This window comes from Xenopus tropicalis, chromosome 5, assembly GCF_000004195.4.
Source record: "Xenopus tropicalis strain Nigerian chromosome 5, UCB_Xtro_10.0, whole genome shotgun sequence".
NCBI classification, from domain to species: domain Eukaryota; kingdom Metazoa; phylum Chordata; class Amphibia; order Anura; family Pipidae; genus Xenopus; species Xenopus tropicalis.
In genome coordinates this window covers 58365169-58387951 of record NC_030681.2, presented here as the reverse complement: position 1 = coordinate 58387951, position 22783 = coordinate 58365169, and the positions used below count along the sequence as shown (strand labels likewise).

At 40.0% G+C, this 22783-nt stretch overlaps 1 protein-coding gene across 1 annotated transcript; it reads left to right on the top strand.

Annotated features, from left to right (window-relative positions):
• The first annotated feature begins 439 nt into the window (after positions 1-439).
• On the top strand, positions 440-22144 carry slc35d3 (solute carrier family 35 member D3). Its single transcript, XM_002936267.4, has 2 exons — positions 440-1139; positions 20941-22144. The coding sequence occupies exons 1-2, from the start codon at positions 704-706 to the stop codon at positions 21768-21770; spliced, it is 1266 nt and encodes a 421-aa protein (XP_002936313.3). The 5' UTR covers positions 440-703; the 3' UTR covers positions 21771-22144.
• Positions 22145-22783: the final 639 nt, after the last annotated feature.

Below are 22783 nucleotides of genomic sequence, written 5' to 3'. Positions count from 1 at the left end.
ATTGGTATTATGTTTGTTCATGCATCTAGTCTTTGACTCCTAAAACAATGCAACAAGAGTGGGTTCCCCTCCAGGTCGTTCAATGAAATTTTATCAGCAGGCTTGCAACATTGTTTCTGGAGTCACAGCCAGAATGCAGACAGATAGATACTGCTTTCATTAGCAATTACATTTAATGTATATTAGAAAGCTGCTTAGAATTACATTTTCTTTCACTAGGCAAACAAATATTTTTGGCTGAGGACCCCTTTAAGGCTAATTACCCTGGCACTCCACTTTGCTTACAAGAACAGTGACTCATCAGGGCAATATATTTAAAAAAACTGCAACTCTATTAAAAGTATTCACATATAATTAAGTAAATGGAAAGTGCATGTACTCCCTGGCCCAAATACGTCAATGAATCTTGTTCGGGGGAGGGGATAAGGCATACCACGGAGGGATTCTCTGCTTAGCTCTTTTGGTACCCCCATTTGACGCCTTCTACCGAGAAGTTACTTTTTCTCCTGTTCTGCTTGCCAGCAGCCGGAAAGCAGGGCGGTTGGTGAGGGTGCTGTCCAGATGCTGAACTAGCACAGGAGAGGCTGTAGCAGCGCTCTGATGCTCTGAGTCGTAGGCTTAGAAGGAAGACACCAGGGATTCCCCCTTTCAGGCGTTACACGCTACATTTGAGCTAACTGAGCGGTGTTTAGCTGAGATCAGGATGCATCTGTGCAGGGGACGTTGCCTAGGCATATCGGTGGCCATAGCACACGGAATATTTTCGGGCTCTCTGAACATTCTGCTCAAGTTTCTGGTCAGCAGGTACCATTTCTCGTTTCTGACCCTGGTGCAGTGCGCCCTCAGTATCACAGCAGCAGTCACCCTGGAAGTGCTCAGACGCTGCGGAAAGATCTCTGTTCCCCCTTACAGCCTGAGCCTTGCTCGGATCTTCGCTGCAGTAACTATTCTGTGCACCCTGCAGGCCACCCTGACTCTCTGGTCCCTGCGAGGACTCAGCTTGCCCATGTACGTGGTTTTCAAGCGATGTCTGCCTTTGTTTACGCTGCTGATTGGAGTGCTGGTACTTAGAAACGGGTTGCCCTCAATAGGGGTAGTCATTGCTGTGTTTATCACCACCTGTGGGGCAGCACTAGCAGGTAAGAAGCCTGACAGAGTTTCTGTGTCTCCTGTGCCTTCTGATGCAATCAGTGCAAACCACTTAAACTGTTAGGGGAAAAGGAGCAGTGTGGCTTTAATGTGAATGTGCCTGCAAAATCACTGTTTGAGGTTTTGCAGCAGTGCTTGTAAGTAAAGGGAGGTGGTGCTTTAAACATGCATTCAAATAATGCAATGTTGCCATACAGTCCAGCAAAACATCTAAAACCTTTACCCATAAACACTAGAGGTAAAGTAAAGTGACTTAAAAGCAGCACAAAACATTATGTAAACAATATGTTCATTAACCAGCTATGGTTTTATTTTTAAGGGAAACCTAACAGGTACAACACTTATTAGAGCAGACATTAATAGCAGGCATTAATACATCCCACATAGACATGTGTAGTAAGGAAAAAAGATAACTTTGTACTCATACTAGCTACAGTACAGCCTTACACATTTCATGCTATTTGCGCTTAATCATAGGCTGATCTGATACAGGAAATAATGGGCATATTTAAATGGGATTTTTTCCAGTTCTATCACATCTATCTGAAGATCTGAAGCATAGGTACCTGACCACATGCCACACTTTGTGAGCATCTTTATTGTGAGAATCTTTATATTATCCTGCATTATACCAGGAGATAGAGGGAAGACAAGAAAAAGACAGAGTAACTGTATTCACTCAGATTTTTGTAACTGGATAGTCATGTTGATGTATCTTTGCTAACCTTTGGAAGATAGGATCACTGTGACAACTAGGGCTTGTCATCATGGTCAGATGTTGCTGTATAGATATACAACCTCATAGGCTTAGACACATCCTTCAATACAGGCTTAGAGATAGTGGTCTAGTGCAATGATTCAGATGTTCTAGACCAGTGATTCCTAACCATTGCTCGAGGGCAACATGTTGCTCACCAACCCCTTGGATGTTGCTCTCTGTGCCTCCAAACCAGGTAGTTATTTTTGAATTCCTGACTTGGTGGCAAGTTTTGGTTGAATAAAAACAAGATTTACTACCAAATAAAGCCTCCTGTAAGCTGATAGTTTGCATAGAGGTTTCCCTTATAGCCAATCTTAGCCCTTATTTGGCACCTCCATGAACCTTTATGAAGCTTGTGTTGCTCTTCAGGTCTTTTTACATTTGACTGTGGCTCACGAGTAAGAAAGGTTGGGGATTCCTGTTCTAGTCCTTATAACAGGATAGATTTGGAAACCAGTTGATAATGAATGATTGAGATTTTTATAATAAATCTAGTTTATAATGCAGGTTACATAAGGGCCAGGGGCATAACCCAATACTGATAACCCAATATATAGATCAATATTATTGATTAATGTGATTTCACTTATGACTGCCCATATATTGTGTGATTGCACACCTAGTTTTATCACACCAATTGCATTGTGTATGCATGGATAAACAGACATTGCATGAACTGTGTGCAAAGTCAGCTTATGTCTTAATGTAAAACAGAATTAATACTGTGCAATAAAGAAATTATTTAAGTTGAGTAAGAAATGTATCATGGGAATAAGGCCCAGATACTATTACCATAAAAAAGGTTCAGGAATAGGTCAGGTTGTCATTTATGTTACTTATAATTTTGTCATTTATGTTATTTATAATTATGACTAGAGGATGTCCAGCCAAGTTTAATGCCATTTAGGATAACATTGTTAAGTGCACAATCTCCATGAAAAAGCCTGGCTCACGTAGGCCTTTCTTCCCTTCTATATCTCTTTCACTTTTTCTTCTTTCATACTACACTTCAGAAAAAGCACACACACAATGCGTTAAATGACAGGTGTTTGTCTCAGCTGTTTCAGGAAGCAATAAAAGATGCTCCTTTGGATCTGATAACATCTAATAATGCTGAATTTATCTCCAGCACTTGTTTGGGTGAGCATTTAGGGAACAGAGATAACATTGTCTCATTAGAGGTTATGTTGCAGTGACTAGATAAAAAGAGTGACAAACACCCTACATTTAGATAGACATTAGCACGATTGGGGCATATTTGCAGCATAATATCTGTGACAATCTGTACAGTGAATTAAACACAGAATTAGAATCGCTTTAAAATTATACCAAAGGATAAATATTTATTTTCTTAAGGCTTGCAGGGTTTTTTCTCAGCCTGGATATAAGCTTAGGCGGAGAAACCACCACTCCGCGTGCTCCGATTTTTAGAATGGTGTGTCTTCACCCAGAGACATTAAAAGTCTGCCTTGTGTGTTTGCATCTCTGGGTGCAGACACACAATACTGCACACTGGTTTCTCTGCCTGTGATTATACCCCAGGAGACAGCTACTTTGTGGTGGTTTAATAAAAAGAATATCATTGGGATAGGTAAGAAAAAACATCCATTCAATAAAACCAAGCTACTTAATGACTCCATGCAAAAACAGGTTCAGGAAAAGAAAAAATGGAAATTGAAAGAATTGCTGATACAAATTAGTGTAAGGCTTGCACTGACCCCACCAGTGCAGAGGAAGTGAATTCACTGCTTTTGCCCTGGCTCCGGTGCAATCAGAAGTGTAGAAAGTTGCTTAATTAATTAAAGCCCTACTATTGCCAATGCTGATCATAGGTCCATTCTGCATGATATCTAGGGGGGAGATTTATCAATCCTTGATCGCACCGTTCGCGTTTTCTGCGACTTTTTCGTACCTTGCGTATTTTCGCGGATTTTTTCGTTATTTAACAAATCGTATTGTTGCAACAAGTACGAAAGTTTCGGATTCATTCAAGCTTCAGAATCGTGACTTTCCTTGGGCCATGTTGGAGCTGCAGAGTGCTATTGATTCCTATGGGAGGCTTCCAAAATCGTAAAGGTTTTCCTGCATTTTACGATCGTTCAGACACGAAAATTTTGTGACTTTCGGATTGCCAATACGATATTATCATGAGTACTACGATTTTTTCGTAAGCATATTCGTGATATTTGCGATCATCAGAAATTATCGTATCCAATCCGAATTTTTCCCATTCGTGATTCAAACTCACGTTTTAGGGCTCTGGCACACGGGGAGATTAGTCGCCCGCGACAAATCTCCCTGTTCGCGGGCGACTAATCTCCCCGAGTTGCCTTCCCCTGCCGCACACGCGGCGGCGCATTTTCGGGAGATCGCCGAAAAAGACTCACGAAAAAGCCAGTTGAAAAGTTGCTTAACATTGACCATTCTATAACGTACTAAAATTTAACTTAACAGATGAAAGTGTTTCAACTTGTCAAAAGTGAATTAGGCTTTAAAAGATCAGGACATCTTAGGCCTCATTTAACGGAGGGCAGTAATAGGGTCAACAAACTGAGCATAATAACTGTTGAAAATCAAATGGAGCTGAGTAACAGGGTCATAACTGTAGAAGAATCAAAAACTGCAACTACTGGGGGTGCTATAGATATATGAGGTGGAGTGGGCTTAAAATGATAAACTGGTTTTCATAATAAGCATGCACAAAACAAACTGAGTTCTGTTTTCTTTTTCAAAGGTTTTCATGTAAAAAAACAAAACATGAGAGAGTAGAAAGTCGGCAAAATAACATAATAATATTGTAGTATATTGTAGTAATATTGGTTCCACATTGTGTGATTAAAAAACAGGGGATGCAGTTTTGGATTCTGGTATTCTTTTTCCTGGGGTAAAATTTTAAGGTAGAATTTTTGGCCTTAAGTGTGTAGAGCCATGAATAGTTGTGGGTGGTTTTCATTAGCTAGCCATGGTAGCCAAATCTTGTTGTAGGCTTCCATAAGTTTGTGCCTCTTTCTTTAGAATGCCAGGGTCTATTTTGAATCCCAGTCCAGACTTGTTGCTTTGCCAGTTTTTGCACCGGTTCCCTTTTGCATTATATAATCAGGCCCGGATCTGTGGCGAGGCCACAAAGGCCCGGGCCTAGGGTGGCAGAAATGTAGGGGCGGCATGCTGCCCTGCCGCACAGAAACATTTTTGCCCGCATACCAAGCTATGAGAAGAGGACGCGCAGAAACTTTAGTGTGTCCTCTCCCCAATGCGCCGTATAAAGTTAAGTGACGTGCAGGGATTTGCGCGCATGCGTGTTTGAAGTGGGCGGGCGGCCATAGGGGGCAGCCTCAGGGCGCCCCAATCAGAAATCCGGCCCTGTATATAATTGCTAAATCTTGTGGGGGTAGTATGCTATATCAATTTTAAATTTGTAGGTAATTCTTGACATAAAGTATACAGTTATGCTAGGCAACTTGTACTTGGCAGTTTGTTCAGCTATTGCTTTTTAAATCTCTGCGACAAATCTCCCCAAAATGCTTTCACATTTGGAGGAAATTTGTTGCCTTTGGTAGTAGAGATTTACTATGAATGACAAATTCTCCCCTTGTGTCATAGCCCTTAGAGTTGTAATCATTAAATTTTTCTTTTTCTCTTGAGTTCTTCTCTTAAGTTTCAGATCAGTTTACAGATATGTCATGGAAATAAGTAAAGCAATTTAGGCTAATGTCCCACAGAGCGAGTTAGTCGGCCGCGATAGATCTCCGGTGGAAAGGCATTTTGGATCGGTTAATTGAGATCTGTTGCATGTGACTAACTCGTTCTGTTCTCTAAGACATTAGCCTTAAAGCACTAATGAGCCCAGGGCAAATATCCTGCTGGTAAAATCTTTAGAAGCATCACTCTGTAGAAACTATGGGTTGTGTCTGCCGAATTGTATTTAGCGAATGAACATTTTTACACTGGCTTAGTTTTACAGTATCTTTCATTTCAGGTTATGAGAAGAGCTATAGCTTTTGCTATGGAGTTTTCTGTTCTATGGAAAATGTCTTTTATGGCCCTGTTTGACTGCCAGTGCCCCACAGTTACATCAAACAAACAAGCCCCTTCTTGTTTAATCCATTAGTCCAAGTGCATTACCAGGCTAGTGATAAGGATCTTATAACCAGACTGCCAGTTAGAATAAAAATGCAAACTAAGCAAGTCAGAGAAGCATGGGGAAATAAAGCAAATAGAATATGAATATACTTTCAGTTCTAAATTTTTTAATAAAAAAAAACATTTCGCCGTTGTATATTTAAATATAATGTTTGGTTTATCCATATAGTGTTGTGTGTGTACCTAGTCTGCAGTGTAATGAAAACTAAAGAGATTTTAATTAGAAGGTAAAAACACACACTCTTTGTTAGTGATGAGCGAATATGTTCCGAAAAATTGGTAAAATGCATTGAAGTTGACTAATTTTTTTACGCACAACAATTTTTCCTTATGTGTGCTACTTTTTTCTCACTCGAAATACATTAAAATCAATGGGCATTTTCTCTCAGCTAATTTTTTTGTCTTGGCAAATTTTTGCCACAGTTTTGTGAAAAAATTAGACAGATACATGTCTGGCAAAAAAATTCACTCATCACTACTTCTTGTTTTACAAATTACATTAATTTAGTATTTAGATATTTCTGCAATTTTAAATTGCTTTGGTGCCTTGTCAGTGTTATTTGGCCTTTTGGTATTATTTGGTTAATGGTATTTTTAAAAAAGTGCTATCAACTTGCAGCTGTGAGCCCTGCAGCACTGTGGGGCTGGCTGGGCTCCAGTTGATTCTGCCCAAAGCAATGCAGATCTACCAGTGAATCCAAACTGGCATGTGGGTCCCAATGTAGTTACACCCTCCCCCTCACTTGGTAGTTACTCCACTGCACCTTATCCTAAGGTTGAGTCAAAAACCTGATATTAGCAGTCAAAAAATCCAAAAGTCTCTGCTCTGCTAAAAATGGAAAATGAATGTAAATTACAAAAGTCCTCAAGGAAGAACCCTGAGTTAGTTCAAATTACTGTTTTTTTTGGGGGGGGGGGGGGTTGGATCACCTTTAAAGGAATAGTATAAAGGAATATTTTATTTTATAATATAAAAATGTTGTAGTAGAGGATAATGCTGTGGGCTTCTGTGGGTACACTCTTTTTAGTAAATTGGCGATGTTATGCAGAATTTTACAAAACACTCCAAATTTCAACTTTCACCATTTAATATATTTCTGTGTTTCACTTTGATTTTAAGAAGACCCTTTCCCTGACACTTTCCCATCCTGAGCACCCTACTCCAATAGAGAAGTTATGGCTCAGATCTATCAAAGTGTGAACTGGGTATCCTACAGGTGTCATTTATCTGATACTGTCCAGAAGTTTTCAGTGTTCAACTATCGTTATCTGTTGTCTAAAAAAATCCTACCTGGTCTAGTGTAACTTTAAAATATATAATCATGAATCCAAATTCCTACCAGTAAAAGTTATTTTCAAATAAAATTATTTTCATATACAAAATAAGTGCTCTAAACAAATCCGTACTGACAAATGCATAGGCTATATAAGTCTAAATGGTTCATAACAATAATCCAAGGTATGTTATGGCATTCTGTTTATTTTTGTTCTGAGAAGCCCTATCTGTTGAATGCAGCAAAGCTTTTAATGTATCACTTTTTTGGAAATTACCCTTGCCTCCTTACAAGTGTGACTGAGCAAAATAAATAAAATTTGCTGCATTAAGGAACTGTTATCCCTATTTGGCTATAAAATAGTCAGGCTAGTATACAGTGGAGGAAATAATTATTTGACCCCTCACTTATTTTGTAAGTTTGTCCAATGACAAAGAAATGAAAAGTCTCAGAACAGTATCATTTCAATGGTAGGTTTATTTTAACAGTGGCAGATAGCACATCAAAAGGAAAATCAAAAAAATAACTTTAAATAAAAGATAGCAACTGATTTGCATTTCATTGAGTGAAATAAGTTTTTGAACCCTCTAACAAAAAAAGACTTAATACTTAGTGGAAAAACCCTTGTTTGCAAGCACAGAGGTCAAACGTTTCTTGTAATTGATGACCAAGTTTGCGCACATTTTAGGAGGAATGTTGGTCCACTCCTCTTTGCAGATCATCTCTAAATCCCTAAGGTTTCGAGGCTGTCTCTGTGCAACTCTGAGCTTGAGCTCCCTCCGTAGGTTTTCTATTGGATTAAGGTCCAAAGACTGACTAGGCCACTCCATGACCTTAATGTGCTTCTTCTTGAGCCACTCCTTTGTTGCCTTTGCTGTATGTTTTGGGTCATTGTCGTGCTGGAACACCCATCCACGACCCATTTTCAGTTTCCTGGCAGAGGGAAGGAGGTTGTCGTTCAGGATTTCACGATACATGGCTCCGTCCATTTTCCCGTTAATGCGAATAAGTTGTCCTGTGCCCTTAGCAGAAAAACACCCCCAAAGCAAAATGTTTCCACCCCCATGCTTGACGGTGGGGACGGTGTTTTGGGGGTCATAGGCAGCATTTTTCTTCCTCCAAACACAGCGAGTTGAGTTAATGCCAAAGAGCTCTATTTTGGTCTCATCAGACCACAGCACCTTCTCCCAGTCACTCACAGAATCATTCAGGTGTTCATTGGCAAACTTCAGACGGGCCTGCACATGTGCCTTCTTGAGCAGGGGGACCTTGCGAGCCCTGCAGGATTTTAATCCATTGCAGTGTAATGTGTTTCCAATGGTTTTCTTGGTGACTGTGGTCCCTGCTAATTTGAGGTCATTAACTAACTCCTCCCGTGTAGTTCTAGGATGCTTTTTCACCTTTCTCAGAATCATTGACACCCCACGAGGTGAGATCTTGTGTGGAGCCCCAGAGCGAGGTCGATTGATGGTCATTTTGTGCTCCTTCCATTTTCGAACAATCGCACCAACAGTTGTCACCTTCTCTCCCAGCTTCTTGCTAATGGTTTTGTAGCCCATTCCAGCCTTGTGCAGGTCTACAATTTTGTCTCTGACATCCTTGGACAGCTCTTTGGTCTTTCCCATGTTGGAGAGTTTGGAGTCTGCTTGATTGATTGATTCTGTGGACAGGTGTCTTTTATACAGGTGACTAGTTAAGACAGGTGTCCTTAATGAGGTTGACTAATTGAGTAGAAGTGTCTAACCACTCTGTGGGAGCCAGAACTCTTAATGGTTGGTAGGGGTTCAAAAACTTATTTCACTCAATGAAATGCAAATCAGTTGCTATCTTTTATTTAAAGTTATTTTTTTGATTTTCCTTTTGATGTGCTATCTGCCACTGTTAAAATAAACCTACCATTGAAATGATACTGTTCTGAGACTTTTCATTTCTTTGTCATTGGACAAACTTACAAAATCAGTGAGGGGTCAAATAATTATTTCCTCCACTGTAGGTGTTAGAGCAGGGGGTACATGCGACTCTCTTAGACAGGAGGGGCCTTCGCTATATGGAAGAGACCTGTGGAGCTGGGGTGTAGTGCGGTGCTGTGTGCAGCGCAAATTAGCACCTGCTCCCCCCCTCCCTCAAGAATGCTAAGAACTCACCCCCCCAACTTAGGAATGTGGATCTGAGCCAATCAGCAGGAAGCTTCCTCATAGTCTTACAAACTAAGCATGTACATGGGTCTTGGTCTCAGTGCAGGAGCAAGGCATTATGGGAACTTTCTTTACAGAGCTCAGCGTTTTTTTTTTTGCCTAAGAGGCTTGTGATCATCTGAATGGGAGAAATATGGGGAGACGTTTTGAGAGAACTGAAGGTATGCCTGCAGCTTGAGATTATCTGTTTATTAGCCTCTCCTTCTCCTTTAAACCACTATATGGTTGCTAGGGTAAATAAGACTGTGGCAACCAGATAGCTACAAAAATACCAAATACACAGCTGCTGAGCAAAAAGCTGAAAAACCATAAAAAATTAATTGCAAATTGTCTCAGAATATCAATGTCTACATCATCATTAAAAGTTAAAAAAAAGGTTGAACTACCCCTTTAATGAGAAATATAATATATTATTTAACAACAGATATTCTAATGCTTTATTCTCTCGGTCTTTTTAGCAGATGCAAGGGCATCCATTTAGTTTAGAAGACAGAGCATTTTATTGTTATATTAAAAAAGATTATTTTTACAGTGAAAGCTGCAAAGTTGTGCAATTCTTTCTCTAAAATGGTTATATGGACAGATACATTAGACAGCAACAAGAAGGGAATTAATGGCTTTTTAGCAAATAGAAAATATGGGGTTACTGAAGCTAGCTTTGTTGCAACTATGCAGTGCAACACTCTAAATTTCAAGGGTTAGATGACCTACCAGACTTCCTTGGTATCAGATTCTGTCATAGAGTGGTGTAGTTCCACACAATCCTTTGTTGCTAATAACTTTTATTTAAAGAGATGCACATAATAACTGTTCAATGCAGGAACATGCAGCTTCAGATAGAGAAAGATCATATACACTCAGGAACAGGGAAACACTCAACAGGAAACTATAGTTCAGGAAGCAACTTAGAACCAATAAGCAATCATTTACATCACACACAGGGTAATTACATTCTAACATATTGCAAGTGAATACTGGGAACTATAGTATTCCATATATAACATAACAACATATGACTCTTTAGTGGAACAGTTGTGAGGCTGTAGAAATTTTAAATTGCGGCAATGCTGTAAATCGTTCCCCAATTAGGAAATGTCCTGGTGTTAATGGCTAGGGACCCTGAGCATCACTGTGAGTAAAGCTTAATGGCCTAGAATTTGGAACAGCCTCTACTTCAGTCAGAATTGTAGTGAGCTTTTCAAAGGATAACTTTGCCCTTCCCAAAATTTTCTTAAGACAAGACTTTACAGAGCGACACAAAGTAATTCCAAGTAATTCCTTTCTGTGCACTCTGAGTGCCAATGGTCCCTGTAACCCCAAATGCATCACCTTTTCATGCTGATATTGCACTTAGAATTCTAAAAAGCAAGGATATGTCTGCCTTTCAGTCAAATTTGCCTTATGTAACCTTCCACCTAAACATAAGACCATCTTTGTCAACAAAAGGATTTAAGTCCTTTATTCTGGAGTTGTTAGAATAACCCCCTCCTCCCATGAATCTATGCCCCTTTTAATACAGCTCAAAACCTTGTTTGCCCTTGCAGCTGCTGCCTGGCATTGCTTGCTACAGCCAAGCTTACATTTATCCACATTAAATCTCGTCTGCTACTTAGCCACCCCGATTGCCAGTTGGTCAAGATCCAGCTGCAAGGATGCCACATCCTGGGTAGAATTAATTGGGCTGCAGAGTTTTATGTCGTCTACAAACACTGATACATTACATATAATACCCTCCCCTAAGTTATTAATGAATAAGTTAAACAAATGTGGACCCAGTACAGAACCCAGAGGGACCCCACTGAGAATCTTACGCTAAATAGAGAATGTACCATTACCACCACCCTCTGTTACCGATCCTGTAGCCAGTTTTCTATCCATGTGCAAGCGACTTCTCTAAGATCAACAGACCATATCTTAGAAAGCAGTCATTTGTGGGGAACGGTATCAAATGCTTTGGCAAAATCCAAATAGATTATATCTACTGCACCTCCACTGTCCAGCTTCTTACTAACTTAATCATAAAAAGCAATTAAATTTGTCTGACATGACCTGTCCTTCATAAAGCCATGCTGATTACTGCTCATAATGCCATTCTCCAGAACATCATTTTGTATGCAGGCCCAGATTTGTGGAGAGGCCACAAAGGCCCGGGCCTAGGGCAGCAGAAGTTTAGGGACGGCATGCCGCCCCACCGCAACAGAATTTTTAAATTTGGCTCCCATACGGAGCAGTTGGGACCTCTCCCCAATGCTCCGTATTAGTATTATAGTTTGAGCTGAGCCAATAGTGCAGCTATTGGGTGGGACTTGGCACTCTGGCTCCTCCACTGTATACACTGAAGAACTGTCCATAAGGAGCTAAAATTTGCTTTTCTAAAATTCAGGATCTTTGTTGCTCCAGCGTATATTTGTTCATGAAATAACATTACAATCACTATCCCAGGGGTTCAACCATTTGCACATTTGCTATACATTCTGAGTCATTAGAGATCACTAGATCCAGTACAGCATGGTTTCTGGTTGGCTTCTCAACAACTTGTGACATAAATTTGTCATGCAACAAGTTTATAAACTTGTTCCCATTTACTGTCCTGGCAGTACTATTGCTCCAGTCAATATCAGGATAATTAAAATTATTATCACTTACCCCAAACTCGCAGCCTTTTCTATTTGCAACAGAAGTTTAACCTCTTCCTCTTCACTTACATTAGGAGGTCTATAGCATACCCCTACCATTAATTTGGTGTACTCTTTACTATCTGTGAGAAGCTCAACCCATAAGACAACCCATAAGACACACCCCTCCTCCTTTTCTAATGCCTCTGTCCCTCCAAAACATTGTATTGATTGATATTAACTGCTCAGTCATGTGACTCATTCAACCACGTTTTTCAGCAATGCCAATCACATCATATTTCCGCTCCAGTGCCAGCACCACCAGCTCTCCCATTTTACCAGTCACACTCCTTGCATTAGTAAACATATGTATATGTACAATACAATGTTTCGGAGGGTACCAGCATGAGAATTTTGCGTATACAACTTATGGTCCTCCCTGCCATTATCAGTATACCCAAGAAAGCCTCCTCCCCCTTTTTCCCTTACTATGCCCACTACCTCATCTATCCTGTCTACCACAGAATTACTCACTGCACCCTCCCCCCAACATGTAGTTTAAAATCTCCTCCAACTTTCTATGCATTTTATCCCCCAAAGCAGCTGCACCATCATCATTGAGGTGCAGCCCATCCCTGGCAAAGAGCCTGTAGCCGACTGAAAAATCAGCCCAGTTCTTCAGAAACCCAAAGCCCTCCTCCCTGCACCAATCTCTCAGCCACGCATTAATCTCCCTAAGCTCCCGCAGCCTTCTTAACGTTGCTTGTGGCACAGTTAATATCTCTGAAAAAATTACCTTGGAAGTCCTCGTCCTGAACTTATCGCCTAGTTTTTTTAAATTGTTCTTGAGGACTTCCCCGCTCCCTCCTCTAACTTTGTCATTGGTACCTATGTGTACCAATTAAATGCAGATTATTTTACATTTTAATTTTTGCATTTGCCCAGGGCACTGGGCATTTTGTGGGAGAAAAAATCCAGTGTTTGGTTCAGGATTCAGCCAAGATTATACCTTTTTCAGCAGGATTCAGCCAAATTCATGCCTCTGGCCAAACCAAATCCAAATCCTTTTGTCACATAAACATGGAAATTGTCTTTGACCCTGCATATGCAAATTAGGACTTGGATTTGGATCAGTATTTGGCCGAATCTTATATATAATATAATCTTATATTATATATATCTGCCATTTAGACAACAAGTATGGTGTTTTGTCCAAACCTCTCTGCAAATGTTTTTGCTTAGTTTAGCATTGTAACCTGATTTATATTTACTATTGCTCCCTTTCTCCAACCACAGCCTGTAAGGCATTTAGATAAGTGAATTACTGATCTGTTCTAATTTTACAAACAGTAAGTAACACAATGGGGCTCATTTATAAACACTGGGCAAATTTGCACCTGGCCAGTAACTCATAGCAACCAATCAGTGAGTACAGGTATAACAATAAAAGCAAACTTCTGATTGGTTGCCATGAGTTACTGCCTAGGTGCATATTGCCTATTGTTATAAATGACCCCCAGTAACATAGATTATCGAGTCCATCGAGTTCAACCTTTTATGTATATATCAAACCTGCCTAACTGATTGTTGATCCAGAGAAGCATACAAAAAAGAGAGGGAGGTAGCATTCTCATTCTGAGAAAGCCAGGTCTCTTTTAGGGCAAACAGGTGAAAAGACTTGGAGCAGAACAAATCATGAATTAAAGTGGATTTGTTAGTAACAGAGCGGGTATTAAGAAGAGCACAAGCGAATCGGAGATAAAAAGTGGAGAGAGTGGGAATTTGAATAAGGTTAGACATGTTAGTAGTTTCTGAGGGTTTTGCCAGAAGTGAAGCATTTCGTGGGTGATTGGTGTATGGCAGGGACCAGGATTCGGAGAGATATCACATGCAGCAAGTAATAGCAGTAAGAAGAGGGAAAGGAGGTGGGAGAATGATTTGAAATTGCAATACTTTTGCGAGGCACTAGAAGAAGGTGCTAGATCTTTTAAAAAGTTACATAGATTATATGAGCAGAAGTGTCTTGAATGGAGCAGAGAGGAGGATATTACTGTGGAGTAGGGACAGTCAGCTAAAGGGCTAAAGGAAGAAGCTACCTTTGGAAGCATGAAGATGAAAGATAACACTAACAGGAGTATTAATGACATTATGCCAGAATATCCAGGAAATTAGGTCCTAATTCACATGGACAAAGGCTGCCAAGTCTTCTGCTGTTGCTCCCTAATTGCTTTTATGGTAATAAAACATGTATTTGTCCTTATGCATTTTCAACATAATAATGTTTGCACAGTTCATTTTTCTTTTTCCATGTCTGAATTTCTTGTTTCTTGTGCATTGCACATTTCAGGTGTATTTTACCTGATGTTTTGTTTTGTGCATCATAGGACTTTAGCATTTTTGTCTTCTGGAATTTTTCAAGGGTTTTTCATTTCTTTCTCTACCCACACAAATCACAGTCTTGTTTTCTTGAGGGAGTGTAATGCATTTATCTTTGGGTGAATCGCCCATCTATATGGGTTGCCTCGTGTCCTTTGTTTATTTTTGTGCAAAAAAAAAAAAAATTTCTGTCTATAGTGTCCTATAATGTAATAAAGTTGCAAGTGCAATTCTCTGCACCACCAGCAACAACTCATTATCCAGGACAAGAAAAAGAATGAGAAATGGACGTGCTGACAACCCCAAATATTCCACAAACATTTTTAGAAAGACGAAACCCATAGAGGAGCTACAATGTCACAAAATCCATAAAGAAATCAATTGTATAAAGAGGCCAATAAAATGTGGGGAAATTGTGTAGTTATACGCTTTTGAGCGAACTTCACATTATGTTTAGTGAGAAGAATTAGACAGTTTTTTTTTTCATTATTGTGGGTGATGTTATACAAGTTGTGATCAATTATTGTGAAAGAGTGTACTCTTCTGCAACTGGTACACTTAATTAAACTGACATGTGAAGTATTGTATTATTCCTCAGGAGTTGTGTTGAGTTCCATTAAAACATAACTTTTATATACCATCTTATTCCATAAAAAGTACAAAAGAATATGAAAGAAAACTAAGACTAGGAACAGTTAAAATCCTGATCTCTAAATGTCCAAAGTAAATAGGGATTCCACTATGAGTCTCTATATTCTACCTCAGACCTCTTAACCCTCTTTAACACAATATGGGAATCAAATAGGGAATCACAGAACAAATTTGTATAACACCTGCAATGTGTATATAGTAAAATTGGTTATTGCAAGTTAATTGCACCATCCAAAATGTAATGCTGATAATTGTTCTATTACTACGTCATCTCAGAGGCACCTAACAAATTGAAGTGGCCTTATCCCTAACGCTATGCCCTAACCTGGCTCTCCTTTTTCCTCTCTACTGACGGCCCTGCAATCATCCTTGGGGATTTCAACTCCCACATTGATGATCCCTCGCAACCCTGGCCCTCACGTTTTCTCCGCCTAACCTCCTCCTTTGAACTCCAGCAGTGTACAAATGCTCCGACTCATAAGGATGGCCACTTTCTGGATTTAGTCTTTACTAAAAATCTGTCCCTGTCTGATTTTAACAGTGTCCCCTTCCCCTTCTCTGACCATCACCTGGTTACATTTTATGTCTCTCACTCTCCTTCCCAACCTGCTCCTTCCCCCACTGTATTAATTAGAAATACACGCGACGTAGATCTCCCGGCCTTAGCTTCCTCTTTCAGGTCCAGTCTCTCCTCCTTTGATGAGATGTCGGACCCTGATACCCTGGTTAGCAAGTACAACAGTATACTTGCCTCCATCATTGACCTATTTGCACCCCATCAGCCTAAGCGTACTCGGGTTCAAAACCCACGCCCGTGGCTGAATGTGCACACCAAATTCTTACCCTCCTGTACGAGGTCTGCGGAACGTATGTGGAGGAAATCCCGTACGCAAGCAGACTTTATCCATTATAAATTCCTATTGGCCTGCCTCAATTCTGCCCTGTCGAAGGCTAAACAGGAATACTATAACACCTTCATAAACCACAATAAATCCAACCCGCGACGCCTGTTTTCTATTTTCAATACCCTTCTGCGTCCCTCACAGACTCCATTACCTCACCTTATGCACTCTCCCCAGGACTTTGCTGAGTTCTTCATGAACAAAGTGGAGTCCATCCGCAATCAGATTGCTCCCTCTACTAATACAAACCAGCTCCTCCTTCCTCAGCCCCCTACTGTATGTCTTAACTCTTTTGGTCCCGTAACTGTCTCCGGGGTCTCCCACCTTCTTTTGTCTGTTCCCCTCACCACTTGCTCTCTTGACCCTATGCCTTCCTCTCTGCTCAAACACTGCATTCCTGAACTTACTCCGGCTCTTACTCACATCTTTAACTCTTCTCTGACCTCTGGAAGCTTCCCCTCTTCCTTTAAACAGGCCTGTGTCAAGCCCATCCTAAAAAAGGCCACGCTGGACCAGTCCTGTCTCTCTAACTACCGTCCTGTCTCACTTCTACCGCTTGCCTCCAAAATCTTAGAGCGTATTGTCTTCTCCCGTATTACTAACTTTCTCAATGACCATAATTTATTAGACCCCCTGCAATCTGGTTTTCGGCCTGCGCACTCTACTAAGACAGCGTTGTGCAGAGTTACAAACGATCTTCAGGTTGCCAAAGCCAAAGGTCACTTTTCCATACTAATCCTCCTAGATCTATCGGCTGCGTTTGATACGGTTGACCACTCCCTCCTGATGCAAATTCTGCATTCGATTGGTCTCCGCAGTCAGGCTGCATCCTGGATCTCTTCTTATCTCTCTAACCGTTCATTCACTGTCTCCTATGCTAATAAAACCTCATCTCCAGTTCCTCTTAATGTGGGGGTACCCCAAGGCTCTGTACTTGGGCCGTTGTTGCTCTCCCTCTACACGCTGTCTTGTCTTTGGGAGATCTTATCCATTCATTTGGCTTCAAATACCATCTGTATGCTGATGATATCCAAATTTATCTGTCGACCCCTTCATTAACAGCTGAAACTGAGACTCAAATCTCTAACTGCCTCCTGGCCATCTCTAACTGGATGAACCAACGCCACCTCAAACTCAACCTAACAAAAACTGAACTAATGATTTTTCCGCCTAAGCCTGGTCCTACCCCCCCTTTTCTATCTCTATCGATGGCACCCTCATCAACCCCGTTGATTCGGCGAGTTGTTTGGGGGTGATCTTTGACTCCAGTCTCTCCTTTTCTAACCACATTAACACCACTGTCAAAACCTGTCACTTTTTCTTACGCAATATTGCCAAAATTCGTCCCTTTCTTTCTACTGCAACAGCTAAGCTGCTCATGCATGCTCTCATCCTGTCACGACTGGACTACTGCAACCTGCTATTAACCGGCCTCCCTAACTCCCATCTTTCCCCCCTACAGTCTATATTAAACACTGCTGCCAGAATTCTCCTCCTCTCATCCAGGAGAGTTCAGGCCCTTCCCCTGCTAAAGGCCTTATCGTGGCTTCCTATCAAACAAAGAATATCCTACAAACTTCTTCTCCTAACCTTCAAGGCCCTCCATTCCTCTGCTCCTCACTACATCTGGTCCCTTGTGTCTCCGTATGTTCCCGGCCGACTCCTTCGTTCCTCCAGGGCAATCGTTTGGTTGTGCCCCTCACTACTACTGCGGTTTCCCGCCTTAAACCTTTCTGCCTGGCTGCCCCCTACATTTGGAATGTCCTCCCTGATTTCCTCCGGAGAAAATCCTCCCCCAGTCTTTTTAAAACTAAGGTTAAAGACTACCTTTTGGAGCACTCGCCCATCACCTGATCTGGGAACTGGCACTTATATTGTAGTGTCACCCACTGTGACCTACAGCACTTATATTTGCCTATTTGTGTCTGTTAGTTACCCCTCCCATATAGATTGTAAGCTCTACGGGGCAGGGACCTCCTTCCTCTTGTGTCCTCGACTCTTAACTTATTGCTGCTGTATTTATCTGTATTTATTATTATACTTTGTATTTATCTATTATCTTATTAACACCCTGTTTGTATTAATGTATTCTACTGTACAGCGCTGCGTACATAAGTAGCGCTTTATAAATAAAGATATACATACATACATACATAGATCTCTTCCAGATTTGTTCTTAAAGGAACAGTAACACCATAAAAATTAAAGTGTATTAACGTAATTAAAATATAATATATTGTTGCTCTGCACTGGTAAACGTTGTGCGTTTGCTACAGTAACACTACTACAGTTTATATAAATAAGCTGCTGTGTAGCCATGGGGGCAGCCATTCAAGCTGTAAAGGGGGAAAAAAGGCACAAGTTACACAACAGAAAACAGGTAAGCCCTAAATCTGCTGTGTAACCTGTGCCTTTTCTTTTTTGAATGGCTGCCCCCATGGCTACACAGCAGCTTTGTTTCATAAGCTATAGTAGTCTTTCTGAGGCAAAAACACCAGTTGTACCAGTGCAGGGCAATAGTACATTATATTGTACTACTTTTATACACTTTCTTTTTTTGGTGTTACTGTTTCTTTAAATTTAGTCAAATTTCTTAAATAACAACATCTTGCATGAAACATATGGGTTTGCACAAGTTTGTATTCTTAACAAAAATAGAAATAGTCCTTACAATGCCTACCTCCAGGTGCTTTATGAACAAATGAAATTGCAAAGGACTGAGAACAGACCCCTGAGGTATGCCACTAGCAACATTGGTCCAAATAGATACAGGTCAAAAAGCGGTGGAAATTAGAACATTTTCTAATTTAACCAGTGTTGGTCTGCCTTTGGCCCTTAGCTATTTTAATTTGTCAACCCCTTTAATGACAGTTTTCTATCCGAGTACAAATATGATGTTCAAGGCCAATACCTTGAACATCATATTTGTACTTGGATAGAAAACTGTCTGAATGATAGATTACAAAGATGAAGTTTAAGGCCAAAATTAACAAACCTGTTTGCTTTTTCCAACTTGGCTACCCCATTACTAGAGTCAATGTCGTAAGACATGAAGTCACCCATAATTACATGACCTTTTCTAGCTGCAAAAGTCTCTTCCATACAATCCCTAGTACTAACCTCGGTCATTTCATTAGTGCAGTGCTTTAATTCTGGTTTTAGATAAAGACAAACTCATAAAAAGGGTTATTATATTATCATTTTCTAAATATTCAATTAACTGTAGCTCTTCCATTTTGTCTGGCAAGCTCCTTCATGCAGTTTCATGCACTGGCTAGCAGAAGGCAGAGGTTATGCATTTTTGGTCTAAAAAACCCATTTGCAGCATCTGCAATTTCCCTTAGAGCAGGGGCGCTGCTACCATGAGGTGAGAAACTCACCTCAGGCAGCAGTGCCCCCGGAGTTACCAGGGGTGGCAAACAGCCGCTCCTGGTAACTGTAAGTGCAGAATTTCCATTTTTTAAAACAGAAATTCAGCTCCATTGCGCTCTCTACACTAGCGATGCACCACCCCCAGGATCTTCTTCGGCACTGTAAAGGTAAGCGCAGGTGGGCCGAAAGGGCGGCAATGGAGGAGTGGCTCAGGAGCAAGAAACACCCCTTGCCCCTGAGGAGAAAAAATTCCTTCCTGATTCCAAGATGGCAAACAGACCAGTCCCAGGGTCAACTTTGTACTAAAAACTTGTTGAATCTTTATTACAGCATTCTATTAAATGTTGTTATGTGATATGTTATATATAGAATAAGATAGTTCACAGAATTCACTTGCAATATGTTAGAATGTAATTTCCTGTGTGTGATGCAAGAGATTGCTGAGCAATAGTTTCCTGTTAAAGGATGTGGAACTACACCACTCCGTGAGAGAATCTGATACCAAGGAAGTCTAGTAGGTCATCTTACCCTTGAACTTTAGAGTGTTGCACTGCATAGTTACAACACAATTTCTGATTCCAGAAACCTGGGAATATGGCAGAATTGCTTTACTAAAGTGCAAATGTGGTGCAATCAGAAGTTCCACTACAAAAATGCCGCAAAGGATAGAAGAGAGGCTAGGAAAGTCAGCACCTCAAACAGATATATTGCAGGAAAGTTTCCCTCAGAGAGGCAATATTATATGAACTGGGCAGGGACATTCAGAAGCAGAGTATGAAACAGTTCAGTCATATCAGGATCACATTGTTATGTGAAAAAGCCACATGTTCAACCCAGATCAGCATCTCAGAATCACAGAGTAAAACTTCCAGAGTTGATTATTGGGAAATTTTCTGGAGAGATCAGTCACTGGCAGGAATTCTGGATTCATTTTGACTGTGATAATTCATGAGATACCTACTTTAGGCTGACATTTCACAAAATGAAGCTTAAAATACTAGTCATATATATGTACAGAAACATATACATGTATATCATTGTAATCATGAAAAGGGAAAATAAGGCTGGTGCAGTCATAAATTTTAAACCACTTTGAAGTGAAAGGTCAAAAAGGTGCTCTGAACTGTCATATAGATAAGAAATGTGAAAGGTAAAAAGGTCATTGTCAAAGTCAAAGCAGCAAACATTTGAATAAGTTCCCAGATTTTTCCCTCTGTTATATATTACAAAAATCTAGACCATCAAAGTCCTTTACAACTGGTGTTTCTATTTTTCTTTAGTTTATTGTATACATCCCTTTCATTAGTTTCTGTCCTGTCTCTCCTACATAGTCCATCTTTGTCCTACAGATAGTACTTTGATATTTTAAAACAGGAATGAACTTAATTTTATGTGGGTCTTATGTCTTTTATGTAGGTCTTATGTTGGTCTTTATGTATGTATTTTATGTAGGTCTTTGGTTTTATGCTTTTTGTTATACCAATGTATTTTTTCTTTTTCTAACAGGGGCTGGGGACCTGAGTGGTGAACCTGTAGGATACATAACAGGAGTGATGGCCGTAATAGTTCATTCTGCTTACTTAGTAATTATTCAGAAGACTAGTACTGATAGTGAACATGGGCCTCTTACTGCACAGTATGTCATTTCTGTTACACAAACACCTCTGCTAATTGTCTTCTCTTTCATCAGTATGGACATGATCAATGCATGGTCTTTTCCTGGCTGGAAAGATCCAGTCATGGTATGTTTATTTATTTTTTGCACCTTAATTGGTTGTGCCATGAACTTCACCACATTGCACTGTACTTACATAAACTCAGCCGTCACCACAAGTTTTGTTGGAGTGGTAAAGAGCATTGTTACAATTACAGTGGGTATGTTGGCTTTCACAGATGTGGCACCTACGTCACTTTTCATTGCAGGGGTGGTTGTCAATACAGTTGGCTCTATTATCTACTGTGTGGCTAAGTATTTTGAAATCAGAAGACAAATCAACTATGAAGACTTGGAAAAGGAAACAAGTAAGGAAGATAATATTGAACTGGGTGGAGATCATCCACCATTTGCAATGGAAAATATAAAACAAGATGACACTCTTGAAGGACAAGCTCAAGGTGAGCCAGTAGCTGCATCCTTACAAGATAATAGTGAAAAGAAGACAGGAAGCACACTGGAAAAGTTCTTACAGTCATCTGGCACTCCAGGTCCTTGTCCTAATGGAGATAACAGAAAATCACTTAAAGATACATATCTTGGTGTATGGAGGCTGGTTAGAGGGTCAAGATTTTTAAAGAAAGATTACCTAATAGAAAATGAAGAACTTCAGAGCCCATAATGCAAAATAAATTAAATTATTGTGGTGGAAAAGTATATTTTGTATGTCATGTGGAAAAATAATTACTTCAGCAAAGATCATCCTAAAAGGAGCTTGTACATATATACATATTTATTTGGAAGTAAACTGGTTCAGTATCAGTTCAGATTGCCAAATATCTGTTTGCATCCTTTATTATGCTTTTTACAATGATTTAGAAAATGTATTCGGATTTAAATAAGCTCCAAGAAAACCGAGTGGGGCATGTACAAAGGCTTTAGTTGTCCCATCACCATTATCATTGTTTCCATAAAGGACCAAACCTTTTTTTTGCCATTTTTTTGCCACTTTTTAAAATGTTATATATATATATATATACACAAAGGATGGCACACCGCTACATAACATACCTTGGGTGCTCGGTAAAGGGTTCCAATAGTATAAAAAAGACCAGCAACTCCGGGATTTCTTGTGAAAAATCAAAACATATATTTAAAGTAGCATAAACAGCCAACGTAACGTTTCGGTCCCTTTCTCAGGGCCCCGGTCCGATGGGGACCGAAACATTACGTCGGCTGTTTATGCTACTTTGAATATATGTTTTGATTTTTCACAAGAAATCCCAGAGTTGCTGGTCTTTTTTATACTATATATATATATATATATATATATAAAACAGCAAGCAAAAACTGTACTCACAGACTTTTAAAGTGAAAAAAAGTGTTTTAGTCTTAACGTAAACCTTTATCAGGGCAAAGACACACAGATGCTACCTGGTAGCATCTACGGCTAATAAATGCCAGAAAATACTCTGACATAAACATTACTGAGAATTGTCTCTGCTAAAACACAAATAGAGACAATTATCAGTAAGTGATCAGCATTGTCTATTATTGTAGCCATGACAATTAGTTGTAGCTTTGTGTGTCTTGACCCTCAAGGCTATAGTGAAAGGGTAAAAATAGACAATTTTTTTTTCACTTTAAAAGTCCCATGAGTGCAGTTTTTGCTTGCTGTTTTATACTATAAGATAT